The sequence below is a fragment of the Aspergillus pseudoviridinutans genome (genome assembly GCF_018340605.1).
Source record: "Aspergillus pseudoviridinutans IFM 55266 DNA, scaffold_1, whole genome shotgun sequence".
NCBI classification, from domain to species: domain Eukaryota; kingdom Fungi; phylum Ascomycota; class Eurotiomycetes; order Eurotiales; family Aspergillaceae; genus Aspergillus; species Aspergillus pseudoviridinutans.
In genome coordinates, this window is record NW_025091281.1 from 336,896 (window position 1) to 360,419 (window position 23,524).

Below are 23,524 nucleotides of genomic sequence, written 5' to 3' on the forward strand. Positions count from 1 at the left end.
CAAGGAAAGTTAAGGACAAGGAAGGCATAATGATAGGCAGGACAACGATGGTCTGTAAAGGAAAGCGTCTTGGCCAATTTCAAAAAAAAAAACAAGTCTCGACTGATTTAGAGATTAAAGGGAACAACCGACTGGACGATGAGAAGGTTGCCTATTTATATAATTCATAGTTGAATTCTTATTCCTAAGAGGATGTAAGACAGTGAGCTGCCTACTAGAGTATTCCTACCGGAACACCAACGTAATTATTCACTATACCGTATTTGGAAGCGAGTGATTCCATAATCATTGATTGACCATTCATGCGCTGGGGATACTGCGGATTACGGGATGATCCACTAATTAGACCTGGGAAACTATGATTCCATAATCATTGATTGGCCATTCATGCGCTGGGGATACTGCGGATTACGGGATGATCCACTAATTAGACCTGGGGAACCATGATTCCATAATCCTCAACTACTCTAATTAGTTAGTTTAGGTAGCTATCTTCTACTTGGAAAATCGTCATCCTTTTACCATTCTTGAAGTAGTTTACATTTTGATCAGGCTATCCCTCACCATTCGCGGATACCGAGTGTTGAAGGAAATTGAATTCGGTCCATATCAAGTCAACATTTTTGTGGCTTTGATCACCCTACCCGGAAACCAACGGTATTCATTTGTCTCCATTTATAAGGTCTCTAAAACTGTTCAATAAAAGATGAGCGTTGATCCTGTGGATATTTGCGCGGCATTTAATTTGGAGCAAATGTTCCCACTCACCAAAATTAGAGGAAAACAAGAGCTACTTCTAAATTTGTGATGAGGGTCACGGCAACAGTGTATCCAATGCTTTTCTATATAATAGAACTTGATATTTCTATTGTCCCTGTCTTCCTGATCGTGGGCCGAAATATCCTGTACATCAGAGAAAACTAAGAATATCATGGAACCACTCATCAGTGATCAATATAGAACCGCCCAGGGGTACTTTTTGTCCGTCCTGGGTCTGGTACTTGTTGATTCTCTGGTTCGTGTCCCTCATTATCTGATCTCCATGATAAATCAAGGTATGCTATCCTGTTTTTTGCTCCGGTGTTTGCTTATTTGGCGTTCAGCTCGTGGTCGTCGTTATCTGAAACATTCGTCGCCTCGTTTCACGGTGTATATCCTAGCCCACAAACTTTTGTTGCATCCTTTGCCTTTCCCATCTTTCGTCACACGTCACTCTCTTCCCGATCTGCTCCGGATGGCTATATTTTTTGGTCTTAATATTATCTTCGCCTGGAACCGTGTGCAGTATTCAGGCGACTTCAACCAGTATGGCTATCTTACGATCGCTAATGGAGGTCTTGCGCTTCTATTCGGTTCTCGCAACAATCTCCTTTCACTTGTGGCCAGAGTTCCCTCGACAACTCTGCTCATGTTCCATCGCTGGGTGGGAAGAGCCGCCGTGTTCTATGCCAGTCTTCACTTGTATGGCGAAAGTCGTGACTGGATCAGGGAAGGGGAAGTTTCCACTGTTTTCGCCAACACGCGTATCCAAGTGGGTTTAATGGCATGGCTGTCCTTGGCACTTATCTTCGTGACATCGCTCAGCATTATGCGACGACAACAATTTGAAGTCTTTTACTATGCTCATGCTCTGTTCATTGCGTTCATTATCGGAGCTCTGATTCATGCAGATCACGCACCGGAATTTCTGCTCCCTGGGCTGTGCCTGTGGGCATTGGACCGTGTGATTCGATTCTCACGCAATTTCCGCCGAATTCAAATCCTCTCTGTCACTCCATACGCCGGGGGCGTCATGAAGATCAAGATCCGTGGGTTCAAAACGTCTTATCCTGGTCAAATAGCCTGGATCCAGATTTCGGAAGTGTCGTTCCTTAATTGGCACCCATTTACAGTTGCCTCTGCTCCTGGCGATGATGAGGCAATGTTTCTCATTAGGGGGCTTGGAGGTTACACCAGACGGGTCCACGACCTGGCGAAGAAAAACAATTTTGAACAAGCTTCAATCGCTGAGGCTCCCTTTCCATGGAAGATCCGTGTTGATGGCCCTTACGGGGTCTCTCACACGCAGTGGGAGGCCTATCCTGTCATAGTTCTCGTGGCTGGCGGAGTTGGTATCACACCAGGAATTAGCATTGCTTCCCATATCCTCCGACACGCGACTGGAACAGGCGAAAACATTGAAGGGGGGCAGCCCTGGCATGTGCATCTTTTGTGGGTCATCAAGGACGAACAGCATGTGAATTGGTGCCAGGAGGAATTACAACATTTGTTTGCAATGTCTGCGTCCCCCACTGTTCAAGCCACTTTTGATTTGACGATTGCAATCACTGGAAGCGCAAGGTTGGAACCACGTGGAGCAAACGACGAGGAATTTATTGCTCTTGAGGGTCAAACTAGCCACAATTACGACGGTCCTGGAGAACTGATCAGAGGCCGGCCTAATATTGTTCAGTGGTTCAGGGCTCTCAGGTCGAAACGAGATGGGCTTGATGGAGCAGTCAATGTTTGTGGGCCTAGGTCACTGATCAGCATGGTTCGAACAGCAGCTGCAGAGTTAAGTGGACGAGGAGGCATTTTCCATTTGGAAGAAGAGGTGTTTGAGTTCTAAACCTTTTGTGTGGATTTGAAGTAACCTGCAAACTCTGGAACATCAAAAGTATATTTTGAGTCCTTGTAAACGCCCCCATACACCTGTTCCTTCAATATGTAGGCTAATACTGGGCACATGTCGACAGTTCCCCAAGAGAAAACATCGATGGTGTTTGTTTGCTCACTACATGTGTGGAGGAGTGGTTTAGAATACGAATTGAGAGAAAGAGAGATCCAGATGAGTAATTCCCCTCGCCAATGATAATAACGCCGCAGAGCTTCAAAATTGTCCCTTAAGTGCACGGTAACCCCACATTATGGAGCACACATTGGCCAGTATCCGTGAGTGAGGGTGACCGCAGTGAGGGTGAGCCTTAGTCACGGATACAAAGCTTCTCATAAAGATCTTGGCATGAAATCCACTGGCTAGTGCTAATACTAAGGATAACCTAAAGTGAAGCTAGTGCATGCTTAATAACCACCTTATACTAACGTAATCCACAAGCGAGCGGCCATTCCAATCGAGCGGCCACCCTCTTTAGATTTGACCGCGTCTCATTATTTTAAATTAATTAGCACGTCACCATGCCTCCAAACTTGCATAAAAAATCAAGGGAATTAGCTGAGCAGGAGGGAAGGATTCTCCTTACAATATCTGCCCTTAAGAATAATCAAATTTGTAATATTTCCGAAGCTGCACATGTTTATAATGTCCCCCGCATAACTCTTCAACGACGCCTAGATGGCCATATCTTTTGACCTGAGGCATGTGTAAACAGGCATAAAATGACTCAGAATGAAGAGGAATCACTTATTAGGTGGATATTATCTATAGATTAACATAGAGCAGCTCCTCGGCTATCTCATGTTTAAGAAATGGCTAATATCCTCCTCTCAAAGCATGGATTACCTGTTTCCTAGACTGTGGGTAAGAACTAGGTATATAACTTTATTAGTCAGCATAAAGAGATTAAGACTTAGTACTCTAGGCGCTATAATTACTAGTATGCTAAATGTAAAGATCTAAAGGTTATCCAAGAGTGGTTTAACCATGTCTAGATTACTATAATGCAGCATGGAATTACACCTAAAGATATCTATAACTTTGATGAGACTAGCTTTACCATGGGCTTAGTAGCTACTACTAAGGTAGTTATAAGAGCTGAGATGCTTAGTCAGCCCTTTCTTATCTAGCTAGGGAACTGCGAATGGGTTACATCTATAGAGTATATTAACTCTACTGGCTAGGTGCTTCCACCATGCATTATCTTTAAGGGAAAGGTCTATATTAAGGGCTGGTATTAAGATACAGCCTTACCAGCAGACTGGCAGATTAAGGTTAGTAAGAATAGATAGATAACTGATCAGATTGGATTACAATGGCTTTAAAGAGTCTTTATTCCTGCTACTAGTCATATAACTGGTAGATATTGACTCTTGATTCTTGATAGCTATAGGAGCCATCTAACACCTTAGTTTAATTAAATCTGCACTGAGAATAATATTATTCTAATCTATATGCCTGTATATTTATCACACCTCCTTCAACCTTTAGATGTTGGCTATTTCTCTCCACTAAAATGCGCATATAGCCGCTTGATTAAGAATAAGATGCGATCTAGTTTCAACCATATTGATAAGTTTAACTTCCTTAAGGCCTATCTGCAGGCTTGTACAGCAATCTTTTCAGCAGATAATATTAAAAGTGGCTTTTCTGTAACTAGATTAATACCACTAAATCCAGATCAGGTGCTCAGTCAGCTTAATATCCAGCTTAAGACCCCTACACCACCAGGCAGCTAATCAACTAATTCCATCCTAAAAACACCCTATAATCTTAAGCAGCTGAAAAAGTAGGAAAATATACTTAAGAAGCTACTCAGAGAGCACATATATAGTCCTCCTACCCCTTCTAAGGCTGCACTAGATCAGCTTATCAAGGGGTGTGAGATGGCAATAAATAGTGCTATCCTTCTTACAAAGGAAAACCATGATCTACATGCCACACATGAGAAGCAGCTTCAAAATAAGAAGCAATCTAGGAGGTAGATAGAATCTGCAGAGGGATTCTCTATCCAGGAAGGGCAGCAGTTCATTCAACAGAGGAATCAGGCTGAGGAAGCTATCCAGGCAGTAGATGCAGAACAACGCCCTCAACAGGCACCCCCGCGCTGCAGTGACTGTCATATTATAGGCCATAAGCAATTACAATGTCCGCAGCGCAAGAATAACTAGTTTTAGTAATATAATCATGTTTTAGGTGTTTAAATACCCTCTAATTTCGGTCGCGGCCAAAATTCTATGGTTTAGTGGCCGCTCGATTGGAATGGCCGCTCGCTTGTGGATTACGTTAAGGGATTAAGTCCACTACCTGCAAAGCTCATTAATTAACACATCAAAAGTTAGTCAAAGAATGTATATCAAGCTAAGTGAGTACTATATTTATTATCTCCAGAGGGAGCTGCTCCAGCGCTCCAAGTATATATTTTAATATAGGGAGATGTCGTCCATTATCTAGACACCCAAAATTTCAAATTTCATCTAAAGTGCAGTCTCTCAGACCAGTATATTCACATCTTAAGTCGCCCACATAGAGTAGGATTATCATACTTACTGAACATGTTTACTAGATGTTAACTTCACCCGCCTGTTTTTCGCAGTGGACTAGTGAATCTCTCCTTACTGCAGACAACGATGTGATGAAGTGATTGATACATTGTTGGCATCATTGGATGTGGCGGAAAGCAACGGCCGCCGCAGCTTATGTCTCTCCTGAGTAAGCAAACAGGTGATACAAACACGCCAAGACAGAAGTCCAATCAAGACCTGGCGTCTCACTCCTTCTGCTTCGCGTGGTCCTGTTCTGATCCTCTCAATTCAAAATGCTATATTTCTTAACCTCAATGCAGTATAAGTATACTCATAAGAGGAAAAGCATATATTTCTTTAATTTAACCACAATCCACCGAAATCTATACTTTTATATGGGCGCAAACAAAGCCCAGGGAGTGAAATAATAATCGGAGATGCCAAGAGCTTTCATGTACATACCTTCCAAACGGGGAAGGAAAAATATGAGGACATGACCGCATCGTTCAAGACCAAAAAAATAAAAGATATAAAAGAAACAATAGGGGTTGGAGAAAGAAGGGATCGCTGTCTATACCGGTGGGGTATATGACCAAAGATCCAGTGGTGCGATAGACATTTTACATCATTCCTTCTCACTGGTTATTGTTCGTTCGATGAGGGACAGTCATAAATGTCATTGATTAAAGACTCGCTCTCTGAGTGTCCGTGTTCGAGATCTGAAATATGTTTGCGATTATGAATCAGCCAAAGCTTGTTTGTTTCGTGCCAGAGGACCTCACCGGTCCTCATCCCACCGACAATTATGATTTGAGCCTGTATTTGCAAAAGAGATGCAACGCTCAATAATGAACCGTATGGGCCCTCACGATTCAATGACGGGCGGTGGTGGCCTGGATTATGTGACGGACGATCCCCCAGGTGAAACCAGGACGAGGATTGAATGCGGGGTACAACGTGCATCCGTTGTGCTTCGGGAATATCCGAACGGCTGCGATCTAGACAGTAGGAGCCAAGAGATCAGAAACTTAGTACGATCGCAGAACCCGTCCCGCCAGATATGGAGGGATGAGAGTTGGGCGTTGGACACCATAGAGTAATCGTGCGTACCAGACAGTGGAAATGCTGCTCCTTCGGCTCGGTTCCACAACTGACGGAACTTGTGGCGGCGGAGGACGAATCGTATACCAGGAATACAGGCGATGAAGAGAGCTATCAAACCAATAATGGCTTCTGCTGACATTGTCATTCTGGAAGGAATTAGGAAACGGAGATCATGTTGACAATAAGGAATTAATCATCGAAAAGCAGGAGGCATTTGTTCGGGGGAACATCTGTTTTTAGTCTACATGTATTGTTGCACAGGCAGTGGGATGGCTAAGGTAGTACCTGTCACCACCGCACGTCTACCAGGACTGTTATTGGACCCATAGGCACCGGGCAGGAAAGAAATGGAGGAACGGACGTCGTACCCTAGTAGCACCAGGGAATTAGACAAGTGAGGCCCTGCAACGCGGTATCCGAGGCAAGTCCCTATCGAGGTTCTTAAACCCGCCGTTTGATTGGCTGCGGGATAGGATTGCAGGTGGTGGGAAGCACCGAAGGGAACGAGGAGCACGAAGCGTATGAGTAAAAGGGATAGAAGGGAAAGAGAAAGAGGAGGAGGACAGGGCGAGAGTAATTGAGGAATGAATGAAGAATTCACTGGCGAGATCGATGAAGGGCCCATCGTAGAGATATATAGGTGTTGTAAATTAGGTATGGACTATGGACTATGGACTATGGATAATATTCACTCCTAGTTGATACGTCAAGGGCCACTATTATTTTATTTTATGTTTTCAATTAATTTCCCCTCCAGATCTGGGAAGGGTACAACAGGATCTCAAATTAAAATTCTTTTTTAGAGGGAAAAAAAAATCTATAAAATAAAATAAGACGTACAGAAAATAATAATAATAGTAAAGGAGAATTAACAATACTTAAAAGCAAAGAGGAAGAATAAAATAAAATAAAATGATAAGAGACTAGCCCAGAAAGTCAGATCATTAGGGAGAGCTTCTGTGTTTAGTGGCTGTCCCCGTTACCTTGTCCCGGGGGACAGGTACGCGACGCAGTGAATTCGCTTCCTCAGGGTTTTACCTACTTGCACTTCCAGTACGGAGTACTAGACTACCTTGTGTACTTACTGACTTGCTCCGTCCCAACGTTCTCTGGCTCTGAAACTCAGAGAATCTGAAGGCTATTAAAATTCGAATAAGGACAATATCATGTGAAGCTGCCTATTCCTGGCTGACTTTATTCAAATTTACTGGTTGCTGTTCTCGAAACATTGCTAATAGTGTTTTTTCCTTATTTATTAAGGTCCCGTCCACCTAACCCAACTCTCTTCTCTTTGTTGGAGCCATCCAACCTGCTGACAGCAAGTGACTGTACTTTTTAGCTCCTTGTTGCATTAGGTCCGTCTGTTGCATTAGCTCCTTCTGTTGACTCAAATTTCCCCAGACGATAAACGGTGGACGGGAGAAATATCCGATATCGTTGTGTTACCTAGTCAATTATTGAATATTCTCTTCTATGAAATGGAACTCACAATCATCAAACTGTCCAGCCAATGAGCCACAAGCGGTAGTCAAAGTTCCATCTATACCAGTATTTTGGATATTGGACTCCATAGCCCGCCGCCCTTTCCCCTCGACGATCCAAAAGGGCGTTGGGCTGTTAGGACAACCTTGGCTCATCTTAGGATGCGTTTAACGTATATTTCTAAGTTTTACCACGACAACAAAGATGCTGAGGAAAAAAAGATATGTGTTGTCAATTATACAAGACAGAAGCCGTAGCTACGCTAACGATGGGGACGAGCATTTCCACCGTGTCTGACTTCTCCACCGTCCATTGCGAGGCTCATCCAGCCACATCTCTAGACTATCCAATAAGAGGGTACTGGTATCAGGACGATCCCTCAGAATGGGGCTGAGTGGTACATGCCAAACTTTCATCATAGCGAAAGACATTTTGTCACCTTGGGACAGATGACAGCCTGGTATTCGAACTCTGACCATAACGGAGGCTAGTGGTACAAGAAGCAAGACGGGTAGTTCGATGAAGTGGGTCCAACGTAGAGATATATCTATGTACTACGGATATTATTTCACTCTTAACTATGATTCTAACTCAACCATTGGATGGAAATTTCACCGCCTCCTACACTTCAAGCTACAGCTGGTTGCCAATAACGTCGCAAGTCACAACCTTCGGAGTCTGACATATAGTTATGTACCTACCAACGCCATGATCTGTAGAAAAGTAAGGGACGAGACGGCTGGCTTAGATGCCTGGCAAGAAATATTCTGGTACCTTATCAATACTTTGTAATGGCGAGAAGACATCTGAATTTACTTAGAAAGAAAGAGGTAAAAAGCGACTATCTCCTTTCGTTTTATTAGATGAGGTTTTTCTTTACTCTTTACCGGATTTATTACAGTCATGAAGCTCCCTATTTAGGAAAGGCAGCAGCCTCAATCATAATGGTATTGCATTTACAGGAAAAGAGTGGATGCTCTCATTTAATTTAGACGAATGGTGACTATTTCGTCAGACCCACACGACACTAGATGAGGACCACTGGACCTTTACCGAACGGGGGGACCAATCAAACTTCACGGCGACATGACTACAAACCTACACGCCGCGATATTTACCCACTCCACTCCGCCAAAAGTATGCTGTTGAGCACCGTGATATTGTAGATCTGAAGTTATAAGAGATGTCCATTCAGGTTTTGAAATAGTACTCTGTTGAAATCCATGACTGGTTCGTCCTATGTATCGACTATGTAAAAGCTCATTCAACTCTCTCGGGCTTAGTGTTTATATCCTTGTACGGACCATGCTGGGGTAAAAAAGAAATGCCGAAAAACTTTCCGTAAGTTCTCGAAGCTTTTTACGGACCTATTGCGTGCTCGCTGACTGCAAGGTAGTCAATTGGCAGAATCTGTACGCCAATCCTCCAATTCTCTAATCTTCAGCTCTGTCCAGGAGCACGATGGGTGCATTCTAAAATGACAAATCAACATGCATACATGAAAGGAGAAGGATGCTACGCAAAGGGGCCTAACATAAGAGAAGAGAGCTCAAAACCCATGACATCTAAAAAACGAAGACAGTATTGCGCATCATCAGTATCCGTAATCATCCATCATCCCAAATATGCAATCCGATTACTTGCCATAACGCTCCATGCTATCCACATAACACGACCTAGTCCCACATATGAAGCTTTTAGTCCACTCATCCTAGCTGATCGTCTTCGTCTAAGTCGATAATATTCGCCTCCGGACCAGCCAAATGCTGGTTTTCCTCGTCTGAGATGGCAGCCTAGAGTACCGTCAGGATATCTAAATCAGCAAGGACCAAGATTTTGGCCGTATCCAGATCACTTACTCTTCGGATCAGAAGAACTGTAGCTCCAACTCGGGATAGCAGTATCGCAATGTCATGTTCCCGTAACAATGTGCATAAGCGCCCAAGAAGATAGAATGGAGGAGGGATATGACGGGCACGGTGAGAGGGGGAGCCCATTGACTCAGAGCCAGATGGGGATGGACTGTTAAGAACAGCATCGATCTGGTAACGTTCGGGAACAATGTGGCGGGTATGAGTTTCATCTGGGAATCGATAGAAGTTAGAAAGAGAGAACACGTGCATGTAGAAATACACAGAAATACCCCCGGAGTCATGGCTTGAATTAAGGCCTAGGAGCACCACAGAGGTGTGGATAACAAAATTGGGCCTCTCGAGCTGGGAGAGTCCTATCTGTTGAATTCCATTCTGCTGCTGTCGGACCTTCATCAGGTAATAGAAAATGATGGATTTCAAATATGGGATGCACGCAACGAAAAGAGCGACCATCGCGATGATGGCTTCCGGTGACAGTGTCATTGTGGAGGAAACAGATACTTAAATGACCTGTGAATATGTAAAGAAGTTATAGTTGAGTCGGAACTGGGGATGAAGAGAGATCCAGCATCAGGTTTGTACCGCAACCAGGCAGCAAGTGTTATAGTAGCTAGATACTCTTACGGAATACCTGGAGGGACTGGGGCTATATCCAACAGCAAACATATCCGACAGTCTCGGTCATAATGGTATTTTATTTACACGCAAGGAAATGGCAGTGTAGCAGGGATAAGAGCTTGGCTTGTAGCAGATAGGGCGAAATAACAGCAGCAATTTAGAGTCTGCCCAGGCTTTTCCAGAATCTTACATTCCAGAGGCCCTTGCCACTTTCCCAGCCAAAATAAATCCGGTGGATTAGCGGAAGTAAATTGGTCCTGCAGGAAGATAAGATTGGCATCAAGCCGTAAAACCAAATGCTGCTGGAAATTTGGCACGGACGATCTCAAGATATAGCAATCAGAAGCGCAGGTACAGTTTTCCCACGCAGAAGAGGTACGTTCTATAATAATACATCATTGGTGACGTTGAACCGATCCATCACCCATGCTAACTTCCGCGTGCACTGCCTGCTGGTCATAAAGGACAAGAGAGACAGAAGAATATACCTAGTGGTGAACACACCTTAGCTACGGAATACGGAGGCGAGCTCACCTTGCTCATTAATGATGGGAATCAGTTCACTTCTTTTCATTTGGATCACTCTCACAGCTTGTTATTCATGCAGTGTATTCTGATCCGGATGACATATGGATAAGGTCTGCATCTCTAGGACGCAGCATATTCAGCCATAATGGTATTGTATTTACAGGCAAAGAGTGGTGGCCCCAAGGATGTTGGTTTCTTGAGAGATCTAGATATAGTGCAGCAGGGATAAGCATTTTTAAGCGAATCACTTTTTACGTCGCCCTGTTCGGAAATACCATGCAGACTACAGTCGAGCTTGGTAGTGGAACACGAATCTGTGAGGGACACCCATGTCACCAGCTGTTCTATTCTCTGTTACAGGAGATCACAAGAAAAACAGAAACCAACATCTTTGGGGGCACCACTCTTTGCTTGTAAATACAATACCATTATGGCACTTCAACTCTGAATGACTTAAATCCTAAGATCTGGAACTGCCTGATGGCTGAGCAACCGGGTGGCGCGCATTCCCGTTTCTTAGGGGTTTTACCTACTTGCAATCACAGAATACTGTTACTCTCTGCCAATTTCTGCCCTTAGATACTGATACAGTACTAATACAAAGTAGCTAACGACTTCTCGTCATTACTAATTGTACACTCTCAGGTGTGAGAACTGCGGAGACTATTCGACGGCGATGATTCCCAAGTCAATAGACAATCATCATGGAAGTAACAGAAGCGTCCACCCGTGCGGAGGAGCAGAAGACCCTTCTCTGCGTGCCGTACCTCTCCCCTGGAACAAGGGAACGGGACAGCCGCGAAATACAGAAGCTGCGACTAATGACATGACTTTCTCCTGTCTATATTGTTTTCTTTGTCTGGTCGTAATATTTATCAGATTATTTTATTTATTCTATTCTATTGTTCATCTTTGCTTCTAGAATTAACTTTGCTATTATTATTGTATTTCCCCCCCCCCTTTGAAAAGAATTTCAATTTGTGATCATCTTGTATCCTTCCCAAGATTGCCTGCTAGCTGCGGTAATTGGCTGAACTTGAACGCTCTCTGTTCTACCGTCATGTGGGCGGGGAACTGGGACGACGTTGCATTGGCTACAGAGAAAACACGAACCCGCGTGGCCTCGCGGTCCCTGGAGCGTATTGGAGGCTGCTGTCCTAAGTAGACCGGCGCTGATATTAATATGGTTAATATGACTCGTCCATTAAACGGATGAGGTAACGCCAAACCTCACCTGAACCGCCACTGCTTTCCATTGTGATAAGATATCAGGGCCAATTAATCGCTTTTAACACTTTATAACATGCACAACACCAGGAGCAACTCAATTCCAAGGTGACTAGTGTTGGCTTGTTGACTACATGTCCCGGCTCGTATTGGAAACTCAATAGGTGCGTCAGCTAAGTAACGGTCAGACAGGCAGTCCATGGTCCACTGTCGACTACGCATCACTTTTCCATGCATCTTCCTTGTCCTTCCTGTTTCTTTTTTGCGTTAGTATGACCCATGTATTATTCGTAGGTTTAGGACAGAGGCTTAGACAGGCGCTGTGAAACGTGCAGACACTTTCCGATCATCTAGCCACATGAGCAAAGCGGTGAGAACTGATTTCGCACCAAATGCTATCCCTGCTGCCAGTAAACCTTCTTATAACGAGATATTCCAGACAGACTTAAAATTTCTCGCCTTAAGAAGGTATTGAACTCCATTAGGTCCTGGATAGACGTAGAGACCTTAAGGAGATGGAATCCTTTCTGTCAACTAGTTGAATCATGTGACACTCTATCAGCCCTGCCATTTCATGCAAAGGCGATCCGCGGTTTCGTGACATGCTTTGATTGAGCACTCGAAGAACTTTGCATCGGTACAGAGTACTGGAAAACTGATCTGGTATCTGATACTGGTATTCTCGGTTAGGCGGCGAGACTCCCAGGACTGGGCAGTTCTTGCGTAGCATCCCTGGAACTAAATTCAGTGCCATGATTGTTATCTCACTGGATTATCCAAATTCAATTGTTAACTAAGATAGTCGATACAGAAGCAGTAAGTACTCGGTTTAGATGACGTAAAATCAAAATGAAGCAACGCAAGTCTTTCTTTTTTTTTTTTCTCCTCACTTCCCATCCCTTTCCCTGAGAACCATCCAACGTCTATTTCGCATAAACTGTTGAGTAAGCAGCTAGCAAGGTATGGAAATAGGCAAAAAAACAAGTCCGGGTCATATGACTTGTTGTGACGGGCCCCTCGAGAGCGATGAGACCGCTTACTCAACCTATCAGAGTTTCCCTTGGTTGTCAATCGCTCCAAGAGATCCTGAAGCATGCGGATCTGACGATCTTCTTGAGCTGATTTCTCGTGTCTCTTACCCGCTCTTTGTTTGTTGGCGTTGGAGACCTTGAGTCGACGTGACCTTCTGGGTTTAGACTCCAGACTGGATTCAGGGTTTCCGAATCAGCATCACTCTCAGAGCTATCGCTTTCTTGCCAACGTCGACGAGAGGATCGATTTCGATGCCCTCTGTGTCGAGACTTTTCCTTAGCTGGGTTGTATCGGTCTCATAGTCCGAGTCGCTTTCCTCGCTTTCCTCGGCCTCGTCATAAAATTCATCTCCCCAGTCCCGTCACTGTTTTCGTGTCTAAATCTCTACCAGTCTTCTAATAGCAGTTACCACTTAGTCTCCCTGTGTTAAATATCGAATTATTGATACAAGTCCACTAGTCCGATTCGTCAGTTACTCTCTGTTGGAAACCGCCTCTACTCAACCTTTCCTCTGAGGCCCAGCTCGCACTCCGATGGGCGCTGGCAGGATGTGTGTGTCACCATCGCCGTAAATAGCATAAAAGAGCCCAAATGGATTATTGTGTTCTTTCCAGATGTCTTGTCTGAGATTAAAAAAAGCTTCACCTAACGCTTCGCCATTGAGCAAGCGGTCGAAGAAACCCTCCGCCCAGTACTGAGCGAACTCTCCTGGTATTGGATATTCTGCACCAATTACTCCGCGTGCGCCCCTTTTCATGAAATATGGCACGAATGAATCAAATGACAGGAGACATCCTCGCAGACTCACATGCGTTGATAAAAATGAGTGGATGGGATTGATAAATGTCAAAATTAACCCTGTTCAGGTCTTTGAGCGTTATTTTTTGTTGCTTATTTAATCTCAGGAACGAGGCTTCCGAGCCTATCTGGGGATCGAATGACTGTGCACAGTGGCAGTAGAAGTAAGAAATATGATCTTTCGTATTCGGATTTCTCAATTCCTTGAGGACTGCATCACTTTTCCGTGGTGTGAATTTCAATGCTGTTGTCAGATGCTCTTGCTATCCACCAGTTGCGTTGGCGCTCAACATAATCACCGAACTCTTTCTCAGTGGTGAGGTTGGCTCCAACAAACAATTTTGGACTACTACAAATGGTAGAAGTCATCTCACGGAGGATGTCGGGATTTCTCAGAGACTTCTGCTCCAACATATGTCGCATGCCAATAAAATAGTCCCAACTCGGCTTCTCTGTCTCTTTTCTGGCATACAGAATACCCCATGGAATGGGCGCTTTTTCTGCGACGACCTGAATCTTGTATGTTCTGGAGCAGTTGAGCTCTTTGCAAAGATAATCGGCAATTTTGTGAGTGTTGGTATCGGAGCGGTTCGAATAGAAAATTTGTTTGAACAGGTCATGACCAACTTCTGCTAGGAATTTCAAAGCATGTTCCTTGTCCTCTTGCTTGAGGTGAATGGATTTGAAGATTGATATACCATCCCTCTTGAATTCGAAAAGCTCGCTGATGGACTTTGCTGCGGCATTGATCAGCGCGGAGCGGTGAGGGTGAGCCTTAGTCACAGATAATGCCGGCTAACGTAATCCACAAGCGAGCGGCCATTCCAATCGAGCGGCCACTAAACCATAGAATTTTGGCCGCGACCGAAATTAGAGGGTATTTGAACACCTAAAACATGATTATATTACTAAAACTAGTTATTCTTGCGCTGCGGACATTGCAATCACTTATGGCCTATAATATGACAGTCACTGCAGCGTGGGGGTGCCCATTAAGGGCGTTGTTCTGCATCTACTGCCTGGATAGCTTCCTCAGCCTGATTCCTCTGTTGAATGAACTGCTGCCCTTCCTGGATAGAGAATCCCTCTGCAGATTCTATCTGCCTCCTAGATCACTTCTTATTTTAAAGCTACTTCTCATGTGCGGCATATAGATCATGGTTTTCCTTTGCAAGAAGGATAGCACTATTCATTGCCATCTCACACCCCTTGATAAGCTGATCTAGCGCAGCCTTAGAAGGGGTAGGAGGACTATATATGCGCTCTCTAAGTAGCTTCTTAAGCATGTTTTCCTGCTTTTTCAGCTGCTTAAGATTATAGGGTGTTTTTGGGATGGAATTGGTTGATCAGCTGCCTGGTGGTGTAGGGGTCTTAAGCTAGATATTAAGCTGACTAAGCACCCGATCTGGATTCAGTGGTATTAATCCAGTTGCAGAAAAGCCACTTTTGATATTATCTGCTAAAAAGATTACTATACAAGCCTGCAGATAGACCTCAAGGAAGTCAAACTTATCAATATAGTTGAAACCAGATCACATCTTATTCTCAATCAAGCAGCCATATGCGTGTTTTAGCGAAGAGAAACAGCCAACATCCAAAGGTTGAAGGAGGTGTGATGAATGTGTAGGCATGCAGATTAGAATAATATTATTCTCAGTACAGATTTAATCAAACTGAGGTGTTAGATGGCTCCCATGGCCATCAAGAATCAAGAGTTAATATCTACCAGTTATACAACTGGTAGCAGGAATAAAGACTCTTTGAAGCCATCATAATCTAATCTAATCAGTCATCCATCCATTCTCACTGACCTCAATCCACCAGTCTGCTAGTAAGGCTGTATCTTGATACCAGCCCTCAATATAGACCTTTCCCTTGAAGATAATGCATGGTGAAAGCACCCAGCCAGTAGAGTTAATACACTCTATAGATGTAACCCATTCACAGTTCCCTGGCTGGATAAGAAAGGGCCGACTAAGCATCTCAGCTCTTATAACTACCTTAGCAGTAGCTACTAAGCCCATGGCAAAGCCAGTCTCATCAAAGTTATAGATATCTTCAGGCGCAATTCCATGCTGCATTATAGTAATCTAGACACAGTTAAACCACTCTTGGATAACCTTTAGATCTTCACATTTAGCACGCTGGTGATTATAGCACCTAGAGTACCAAGTCTTGATCTCTTCATACCAACTAATGAAGTTATATACCCAGTTCTTGCCCACAGTCTGGGAAACAGGTAATCCACGCTTTGAGAGGAGGATATTAGCCATTTCTTGAACATAAGATGGCCGAGGAGCTGCTCCACGTTGATCCATAGATAATATCCACCTAATAAGTGATTCCTCTTCATTCTGAGTCATTTTATGCCCGTTTGCGCGTGCCTCAGGTCGAAAGATATGGCCATCTAGGCGTCGTCGAAGAGTTGTGCGGGGGACATTATAAACACGTGCAGCTTCAGAAATATTGCGAATTTGATCATTCTTAAGGGCAGATATTGCAAGGAGAATCCTTCCCTCCTGCTCAGCTAATTCCCTTGATTTTTTATGCGAGTTTGGAGGCATGGTGACGTGCTAATTAATTCAAAATAATGAGACGCGGTCAAATCTGAAGAGGGTGGCCGCTCGATTGGAATGGCCGCTCGCTTGTGGATTACGTTAACTATCTGGCGCTGACTAATCTGGATGAACATGACAGTGTATTTCATTGGATGGATTAGTGAGGGTCCCCAAACAGGAAATTTGGCGATGATGGAATCAAAATTGTGGAAGTTGATTGGTCGCAATCAGCTTGAACGGCAGCTCAAGGTTGTAGGTGCCCTGACCCCGGAACTGACCCCTTTAAGCTCCATGTCCCATCTGCCGGTTACAAATGCTTGAAATTGATTCCGGGAGAAGAATCGCGATGAACATGCTCAAGAATCTTTCCAGCCGGTGGTCTTCAAAAGGAGGTAATGCCCCAATTGGTCTCTTCAGCCAGTGGCCAGCTTGTCCAACTCAAGTTAATATATTGGAAAGATGATCGCCCCACGGATTCATACCTGAGACGCAGAGAACAGGTCCGGAGAGCACAAAAGTGAGCCAAGGGCCTGTTCAATTCACATTCTGATCGTCCCTGCTGACGATGCATAACAGGAACCACCGCAGGCGCAAGGAAGAATACCACAAGTCCCTCGAGGCCGAAGTTGTGTATCTTCGCACGCGCGAATCCGACTTGCTCAAGCAGACCTGTGAACTCTCAGCAGAGGTGGAGTGGCTCAAAACCATCATGGTGCAACACTGTATCAGCATCCCTTCAAGGCCAGCTGAAGCTGCATTCTCTGGTCGACATGACCTTTGTTGCCATTCGTCCGTGATAGTCAGCGTCGATAAGAACTTTTTGAGCTGCGATCGGTTACTTGTCCAGGACTCTGTATCTTCCGAGCCTACACATCACAACCACGATGGCAGTTATCTGGGTGTGGGCGTGCGACCAGGTAAGTAAGGAAAAGACCGTTGACTCCCGAGGCTGCGAGTGAAGCTAACATGCCTGGCCTATCCTAGGAATTGACGAGCTCGAGGAACCCAGCAGCAGCACGATTCTCGACGAATTCAACCACAACGCCGGCCTGAGACAGGAGAATAACGTCATTTCCGCCATGGAATTCATCTTGAGGTAGGTGTTAAGCAACAGATTCCGGGAGAATGTCAGGACTAGAACCTAACACTTGTTTCTAGCCTTGAAGGTCCATGTCTCGATCATGTCAGAGCTGCATTGCGAACGTCAGAAGTTTCAAATGGTCATGCGCTGACTCTGACAGCCTCTATGCTTCGTCTTTGCGAAAATAGCGGCTCATCAGCCCAGAGATTGGATCCAACTCAGATTCCCAAAAAAACTGTGGAGCKGTTGCTAGAGCTGTCATCTGAACTGAGCACTGAAGACGAGCTTACTCCAACCCAGGCTTGGGTTGTTCTCTCTCAGCAGCCGCAGTTTGCGGGCACTAGCAAAACCCAGATCGTGAATCTCGCAAATGCGCTCTTGAGTCATATAAAATGCTATGGGTAAGTGCAACAACACGACTCCTACAGAATTCATCACTAACGCAAATAACAGGTTTGGGGCAGTGATAGAACGAATGACCCTGATGAACGAAATATCGCGTGTTTTAAACTGCCCGGCTCGGCTCCAATTGGATTGAACTTCACAGTAACGGGCATAGAATATCGGGAAATACACCACACTCGTTTAGCTCTGTTCCTTGGTCTTCTGGGCGACACGTGGCTACGGTATTTCTGCCATTATCTGCTTTTGTATTTCGAGTTTTGCTGCACATAAATCATGAACTTACTCCCTCCGAAGATTTGTAGCATGCTTTTATAATCTGATCAGCTGACATACCATAGTATTATGGGGCTTCGTGGGTTTCCGCGTCTCTTGAGACATGCAAAAGGCAGAACCAATTATCTTCATGGCCGTGGGAAGCGCCAATCGCCAATAATATCTAGTTGGGAGAAAGTAAAGCCGGTCTAACCTACATTAGACATGTAATGCTGCTTTGTTTACTGCAAGGGGCTGAAATCAAAGGCGATGAGGACATATACAAAGCCATTTTCAGCAAAGCATGTGCGGTGACCGTAGCACATCATCTTACCTTGAGCTGGTCCTCAAGGGTCAGTACCCTAATGATTCATTCGACTTGGGGTGAAAGTGGTAGCTACGCAGAGTTCTGTGTATGATATCTGTGGATTTGCTGCACGAGTGGCAGAAATAACCAGGTAAAGAATATTGTAAGCATATTGTAGAGGATGAACAGCGACTAAACCAAGCATGGCTGGCCATATATTAACCTAGTTGGAATAAATAAGCTAATTATACATATCAGGTCGCAGACTGATGTGGTGAGTATTTTTGCGTTGAATACAATTCCATTCATAGACTAGGTGCAAAAGCAAACACTGTACTTCTAAAGTATAGAAAATGATAGTATGATGTATCCCACATCGCCAGTATAGCAATACAAAGCCTGTCTATTTGAATATATTCCGTCCCACCTTTAAAGGTGGGACAAAGTCACTCCGTAGAAAGCTCTACGTCCTCCCGCTGTAACATACTCTGACGGACCGTGTGGCTCCTGACCAAAACTTTTCAGATTGATGCTGGGCTTCCTTTGACGCCACACCTGACCTGTGTCAGAGACAGCACATTGACTGGCTCAAGTCAATTCTGTCTGAGAGGTCGGGGAACTCATTTCGGCCTCATGCTCTTTCTCTGACCCCACCAAGATCATTGACGGATGACAAAAATTCATGGCAACCATGGCCAGAAACATCAAAGCAGAGTCGAAAATATACATGAAGGCTTCATGGCTGATGAGGTAACCATTGTTGCCCTGCGCATATTCAATCAAGCGAAAGATTGACCTCACCAGAATCAGAACACTCGCGGCGTACAAGCCTATGAGCACAGTTTCCCACGTTCGTGAAGTCTTTTCAGAAAGCCGAGCCGCAAGTGCTGTTACCTCATGCGTAGGGAATTCGCGAATTCGGGAATGAAATACCGCACAGGTGATTATGAAGAAGCTGAAGAAGACCAATTGGACACATAGACCTCCGACAGTAATATGCTCGCCGAGGTTGTAGCTGCTGATCGTACCGCTCGCCATGATACCGCCACCTAGAGCCCCGAAAGCCGTCAGTACTATCGCGCAACTTGTGGAGCATATCAGGCCTTGCGCACCTGCAGCTTGCATAATAAAGGCAATGACATCGCCTGTAACGAAGATCTTGGTCATCCACCTCACTGAAACCAAACTGAGCCTTTCCGCCCGTAGATAAGTGATCAGTCGACCTAGCACCATATAGATAGAGGCGGCGTAAAGCGGTGGAGCAAGGAGAATCAAGATAGTCTGCACACTATAGATCGGGACCGATTCCTTATGATTATGAGCCAAGATCCGACAGATGTAGCCAATGATCTGGACTGGCATTCATTAGCTTCCTGGAACGGTCATAGCAGCCACAGTAGGAGGATGCAGTGTAATTGGCACTTACAGAAACCCCCGACGACAAATGCTATGAAATACAAAGCTCGCGCCCGGCTGAGTTGATAGACATGGTATATCGTCGTGAGAAGAAACAGAGCGACAAAAAGCGCTGCTGCAGCCGTCGATGGGGTGTATCTATAAAGTTTGAAACCGATCTGACCGTCGCTCGACATCTCGAGTGAGGGTACGCAAAGCAAGTTTGCTTCGAAGACAAGAAACAGTCTACTGTGAGCAACAGTGAACAATCTCAGTAGAGAGCAGAGATAAGCTGTGCGCAAAAAATAGTCAATAATCAACAAAAGAAAAGATCATGTATCCTGTTGGGTTTGTTTATATAGGAACTCTGCTGTACACCCCATCTGAGCGAATACGATTACGACTACGGCTACGGCTACGGCTACGATTACGAGAAACTTTCCTGCTGATGGATCTATGGCTTATGGCCGGGGAATGGGCCAATGGTTGCACATACCCGTGGGGCACGCAGACTATAAGGCTTGTTGACGCCGTCAGTTTCATCTCTAGGCTTGGAAGCTGTTGTTCAGGACAGCCCTTGGAATTACACCTCTGCCATCAGACTGTACGCATTGTTGCTTAAACAGTAACTATGACCTACGAAAGATCTGAGAGCTATCAACTGTCACATCCTGTCTCTTGTCTACTCGCTAGCATAGATTTCTTAGCTGTACTGTACGGCAATGGAAGCCCACTGTAGCTGTGTCTGAGACATTCACCCTTATTATAGAGTATCTGTAATAGGAGGTGAGAAGTTTGATTCTTAATATAAATGAAGCCCATCTACATCTCCATATAGAAATTTTTGCAACCACATCTGTCGTTTTGAAGTTGCTCTTGTTTCCTTTGTTCTCCCTCAGTTCATTCTATATTGGATTTCTCTCCTTTTCCAATATAACACCATGACTGCTGAAATTTCCACTTTCAAACTATACAGATATGATCCTTCTATTGGTGCGGCTGTTGTATTTGTTCTTCTCTTCCTTATTGCTTCCTGTATCCATACGTACCAGGTTGCGCGGACTAGAACATGGTTCTTTGTTCCCTTTGTCCTTGGTGGATATTGTAAGTACACCCAATTCCTGCACACGACCTGCTGCAAGGGCTCATTTGGCGTCTAATCACTAGTTGAATGGATCGGCTACATTGGAGTGAGTCTCATTCCTTGATTCCATCCCATGTGAGGGAGGCGTTATGTTAACTTCTGGATGAGCGAGCCGTATCGGGGACACAAAGTCCGAATTGGACCGTTCAACCCTATATTCAGCAAACCCTCCTGCTTCTGATTGCTCCTACCCTATTTGCCGCGAGCATCTACATGGAATTGGGCCGGATAGTCCTACTGACAAATGGGGACATACATTGCTGGATGAGGCGACAGTGGTTGACCAAGATTTTCCTCTTGGGCGATATCATCTCGTTTATCATGCAAGGGGCAGGTAGGTCGAGCAAGCCGCTGCCATTGTGTCCTGTATTCTAGCTAACTATCTCGAAGGCGGCGGGATCATGGCAAGTGGCAGTGCCAGCGCGCTCTCCACCGGCGAGCACATAATTATCGGAGGTTTGGTCGTACAGCTGATATTCTTTTCTCTGTTTCTGGGGACCACCGTCAAGTTCCACATTGGCATTCAAAACGCCCCGACCCGGAAAGTCCTCCATTCGCAGCCGCCATGGGAAAGGCACATCTACGCAATGTATGGTGGCAGCCTTCTCATCTTTGTCCGCTCCATATTCCGCCTCATTGAATATGCTCAAGGCAATGACGGCTATCTCGTGACACACGAAGCATACGTGTATATTTTCGACGGCGTGCTAATGCTTCTGAACATGGGCGTGTTTGCATGGATCCACCCGAGTGAAATAAACGCTTTGCTCAAACCGGGGAACAAGGCAATAAGGCGCCTTTACMTTGTCTATTCTGTGGGGAGTAGATTGCCAGGTTAAGTGGAGTAGCTTGCACACCTTCATTCGAGTCATTCCAGCGTCTTCTAGTTGACGCAATATGTTTATACTGGCCGGTCGTAACCAATTCGAATGATGGAACAGGGAGACCTATAGGACTGTTTACATGTATCATACACTTTTGAACGAAACAAACGTGCATTGGGGTGGGGCCGGTGGGCCCTGGCCGTGGGGCCGACGTAAAATCGCATGGGACGGATCGGGCGTTTTCGCTTTCGTGTTCGTACTGCTGGTAATCTCAGATTTTTGTGGCCCTTCCAGGCGTGTCTCAAGCCCGACTCAGGTAGGTTGCCGCAACCGCCACCTCCTAACTACTACATTCACGGTTTCACTCAACGCACGTTTTGTCCTCAAGAGGCCTACCTCATGTTCTAAATCTTTTCTAAATCTCAGGTGACACTACATACATGCGGATATCTCCTACCGACATTTTATAGCCCTCAGCTGTCCCAGCGCCTTACCTTCCTGTTATGGCTACGCGGAGGTCGCACAAAAAGTCCCGCAATGGTTGTGACCAGTGCAAAGAAAGAAGAGTTAAGGTTTGTCCAGTTTGCTTTCCAGCCTGAGACTTGTCATGGCCAGCCTTCCTGTAGATTGTTACTTACATGCACGCCTATGGCCCTATTCATCTGATCTAGTGCAATGAGGATCATCCCTGCGGTAATTGCTCAAAGCGTGGTATGAATTGCACCTATAAACGTCGTAACAGTCCTTCTCCTATAGGAGAAGGAGTGGGCAATGTGTTAGGTCTAGCAGCTGGCGTGCAAACTCCTCGGGAGTTGTGCAACTCCCGATTTCCGTCGATTTCTCATAGTGATGCCTTTGGTTCGTTTCATGAGAAGGTAGCAGAGGCAGCCTATATTTCCCAAGAATGGACCAGCCAGGACCCCGAACTAATGCATCATTTTACGCTCCACACTTCCAAGTCTCTCGCTAGGCGGCAGAAAATGCAAGATGCATGGCAAGTTGCTATCCCGACGTTGGCTTACTCATATGAATTCCTAATGCATGGCATTCTTGCCCTGTCCGCGCTCCACCTCGCCCATCTTAAACCCGAAAATTACAGCCGGTACATGACAAGCTCCAGATTCCACATCTCCCTCGGCTTGCGCTCTTTCCGGAGAATACTTCTGTCGCCCACGACTGACAACTGCTGTGCACTGTTCGGCTTTTCAAGCCTGATCATGGTTTACATATATGCTTCCCCAGCAGAGCCCGCGGAGGTCGATATGGTCGACACGCTCGAATCCACTCTTCATTTGTTCAAGTTGTGTCGGGGAACCCTAGTCCTCAAGCCTTACATAAGTCATGTGCGAAACAGCTCCCTAGGGCCACTCTTTCGGCAGGAGTTTGGTATGCTGGAGTTTGATGAAAAGTAAGTTCTATTTCCAGGCTCCCCGATAGTTGTGAGCTTGTCGTACAACGAGTCAATACGTCTACCCCTCCCATTTATTTTCTCGGTTCCAACCTCCGCAGAGCACCAATACGGGAGCTGGGTATTTCGCAGCTCACAAGGCGATTAGGGAGACGTCAAGCAACATATTTCAAGGAGTGGAGTCCCAGCTTGAGCTGCTCAGGCAGCTTGTTGAGTCGGATACGGCAGAGCCTGAAGAGAGAACCATATTTTCCGAAGCGCTTGACCGTCTCGCATTATCATTTAAGGCTATCCACAATGCTGAATTGC

General features: G+C 45.2%; 6 protein-coding genes across 6 annotated transcripts; 3 read left to right on the plus strand and 3 right to left on the minus strand.

Annotated features, from left to right (window-relative positions):
* Nucleotides 1-1,234: 1,234 nt before the first annotated feature.
* Nucleotides 1,235-2,608, plus strand: Asppvi_000133 (uncharacterized protein; the record flags this gene model as incomplete). The annotated part of the gene is made up of 1 exon (XM_043296446.1): nt 1,235-2,608. One exon carries the CDS (start codon nt 1,235-1,237, stop codon nt 2,606-2,608), a length of 1,374 nt encoding a protein of 457 aa, XP_043152381.1.
* A 6,862-nt stretch (nt 2,609-9,470) lies between these two features.
* On the minus strand, nt 9,471-10,121 carry Asppvi_000134 (uncharacterized protein; the record flags this gene model as incomplete). Its single annotated transcript, XM_043296447.1, has 3 exons — nt 9,471-9,557; nt 9,624-9,847; nt 9,908-10,121. 3 exons carry the CDS (start codon nt 10,119-10,121, stop codon nt 9,471-9,473), a joined length of 525 nt encoding a protein of 174 aa, XP_043152382.1.
* Nucleotides 10,122-14,057: 3,936 nt separating this feature from the next.
* Nucleotides 14,058-14,664, minus strand: Asppvi_000135 (uncharacterized protein; the record flags this gene model as incomplete). Its single annotated transcript, XM_043296448.1, has 2 exons — nt 14,058-14,578; nt 14,625-14,664. The coding sequence occupies 2 exons, from the start codon at nt 14,662-14,664 to the stop codon at nt 14,058-14,060; spliced, it is 561 nt and encodes a 186-aa protein (XP_043152383.1).
* Nucleotides 14,665-16,794: 2,130 nt separating this feature from the next.
* Asppvi_000136 (bZIP transcription factor) lies at nt 16,795-18,018 on the plus strand (the record flags this gene model as incomplete). The annotated part of the gene is made up of 5 exons (XM_043296449.1): nt 16,795-16,916; nt 16,976-17,316; nt 17,384-17,495; nt 17,558-17,881; nt 17,934-18,018. The coding sequence occupies 5 exons, from the start codon at nt 16,795-16,797 to the stop codon at nt 18,016-18,018; spliced, it is 984 nt and encodes a 327-aa protein (XP_043152384.1).
* Nucleotides 18,019-19,032: 1,014 nt separating this feature from the next.
* Nucleotides 19,033-20,036, minus strand: Asppvi_000137 (RTA1 domain-containing protein; the record flags this gene model as incomplete). Its single annotated transcript, XM_043296450.1, has 3 exons — nt 19,033-19,493; nt 19,557-19,799; nt 19,871-20,036. The coding sequence occupies 3 exons, from the start codon at nt 20,034-20,036 to the stop codon at nt 19,033-19,035; spliced, it is 870 nt and encodes a 289-aa protein (XP_043152385.1).
* A 2,274-nt stretch (nt 20,037-22,310) lies between these two features.
* Asppvi_000138 (Zn(II)2Cys6 transcription factor) lies at nt 22,311-23,219 on the plus strand (the record flags this gene model as incomplete). The annotated part of the gene is made up of 2 exons (XM_043296451.1): nt 22,311-22,379; nt 22,479-23,219. 2 exons carry the CDS (start codon nt 22,311-22,313, stop codon nt 23,217-23,219), a joined length of 810 nt encoding a protein of 269 aa, XP_043152386.1.
* Nucleotides 23,220-23,524: the final 305 nt, after the last annotated feature.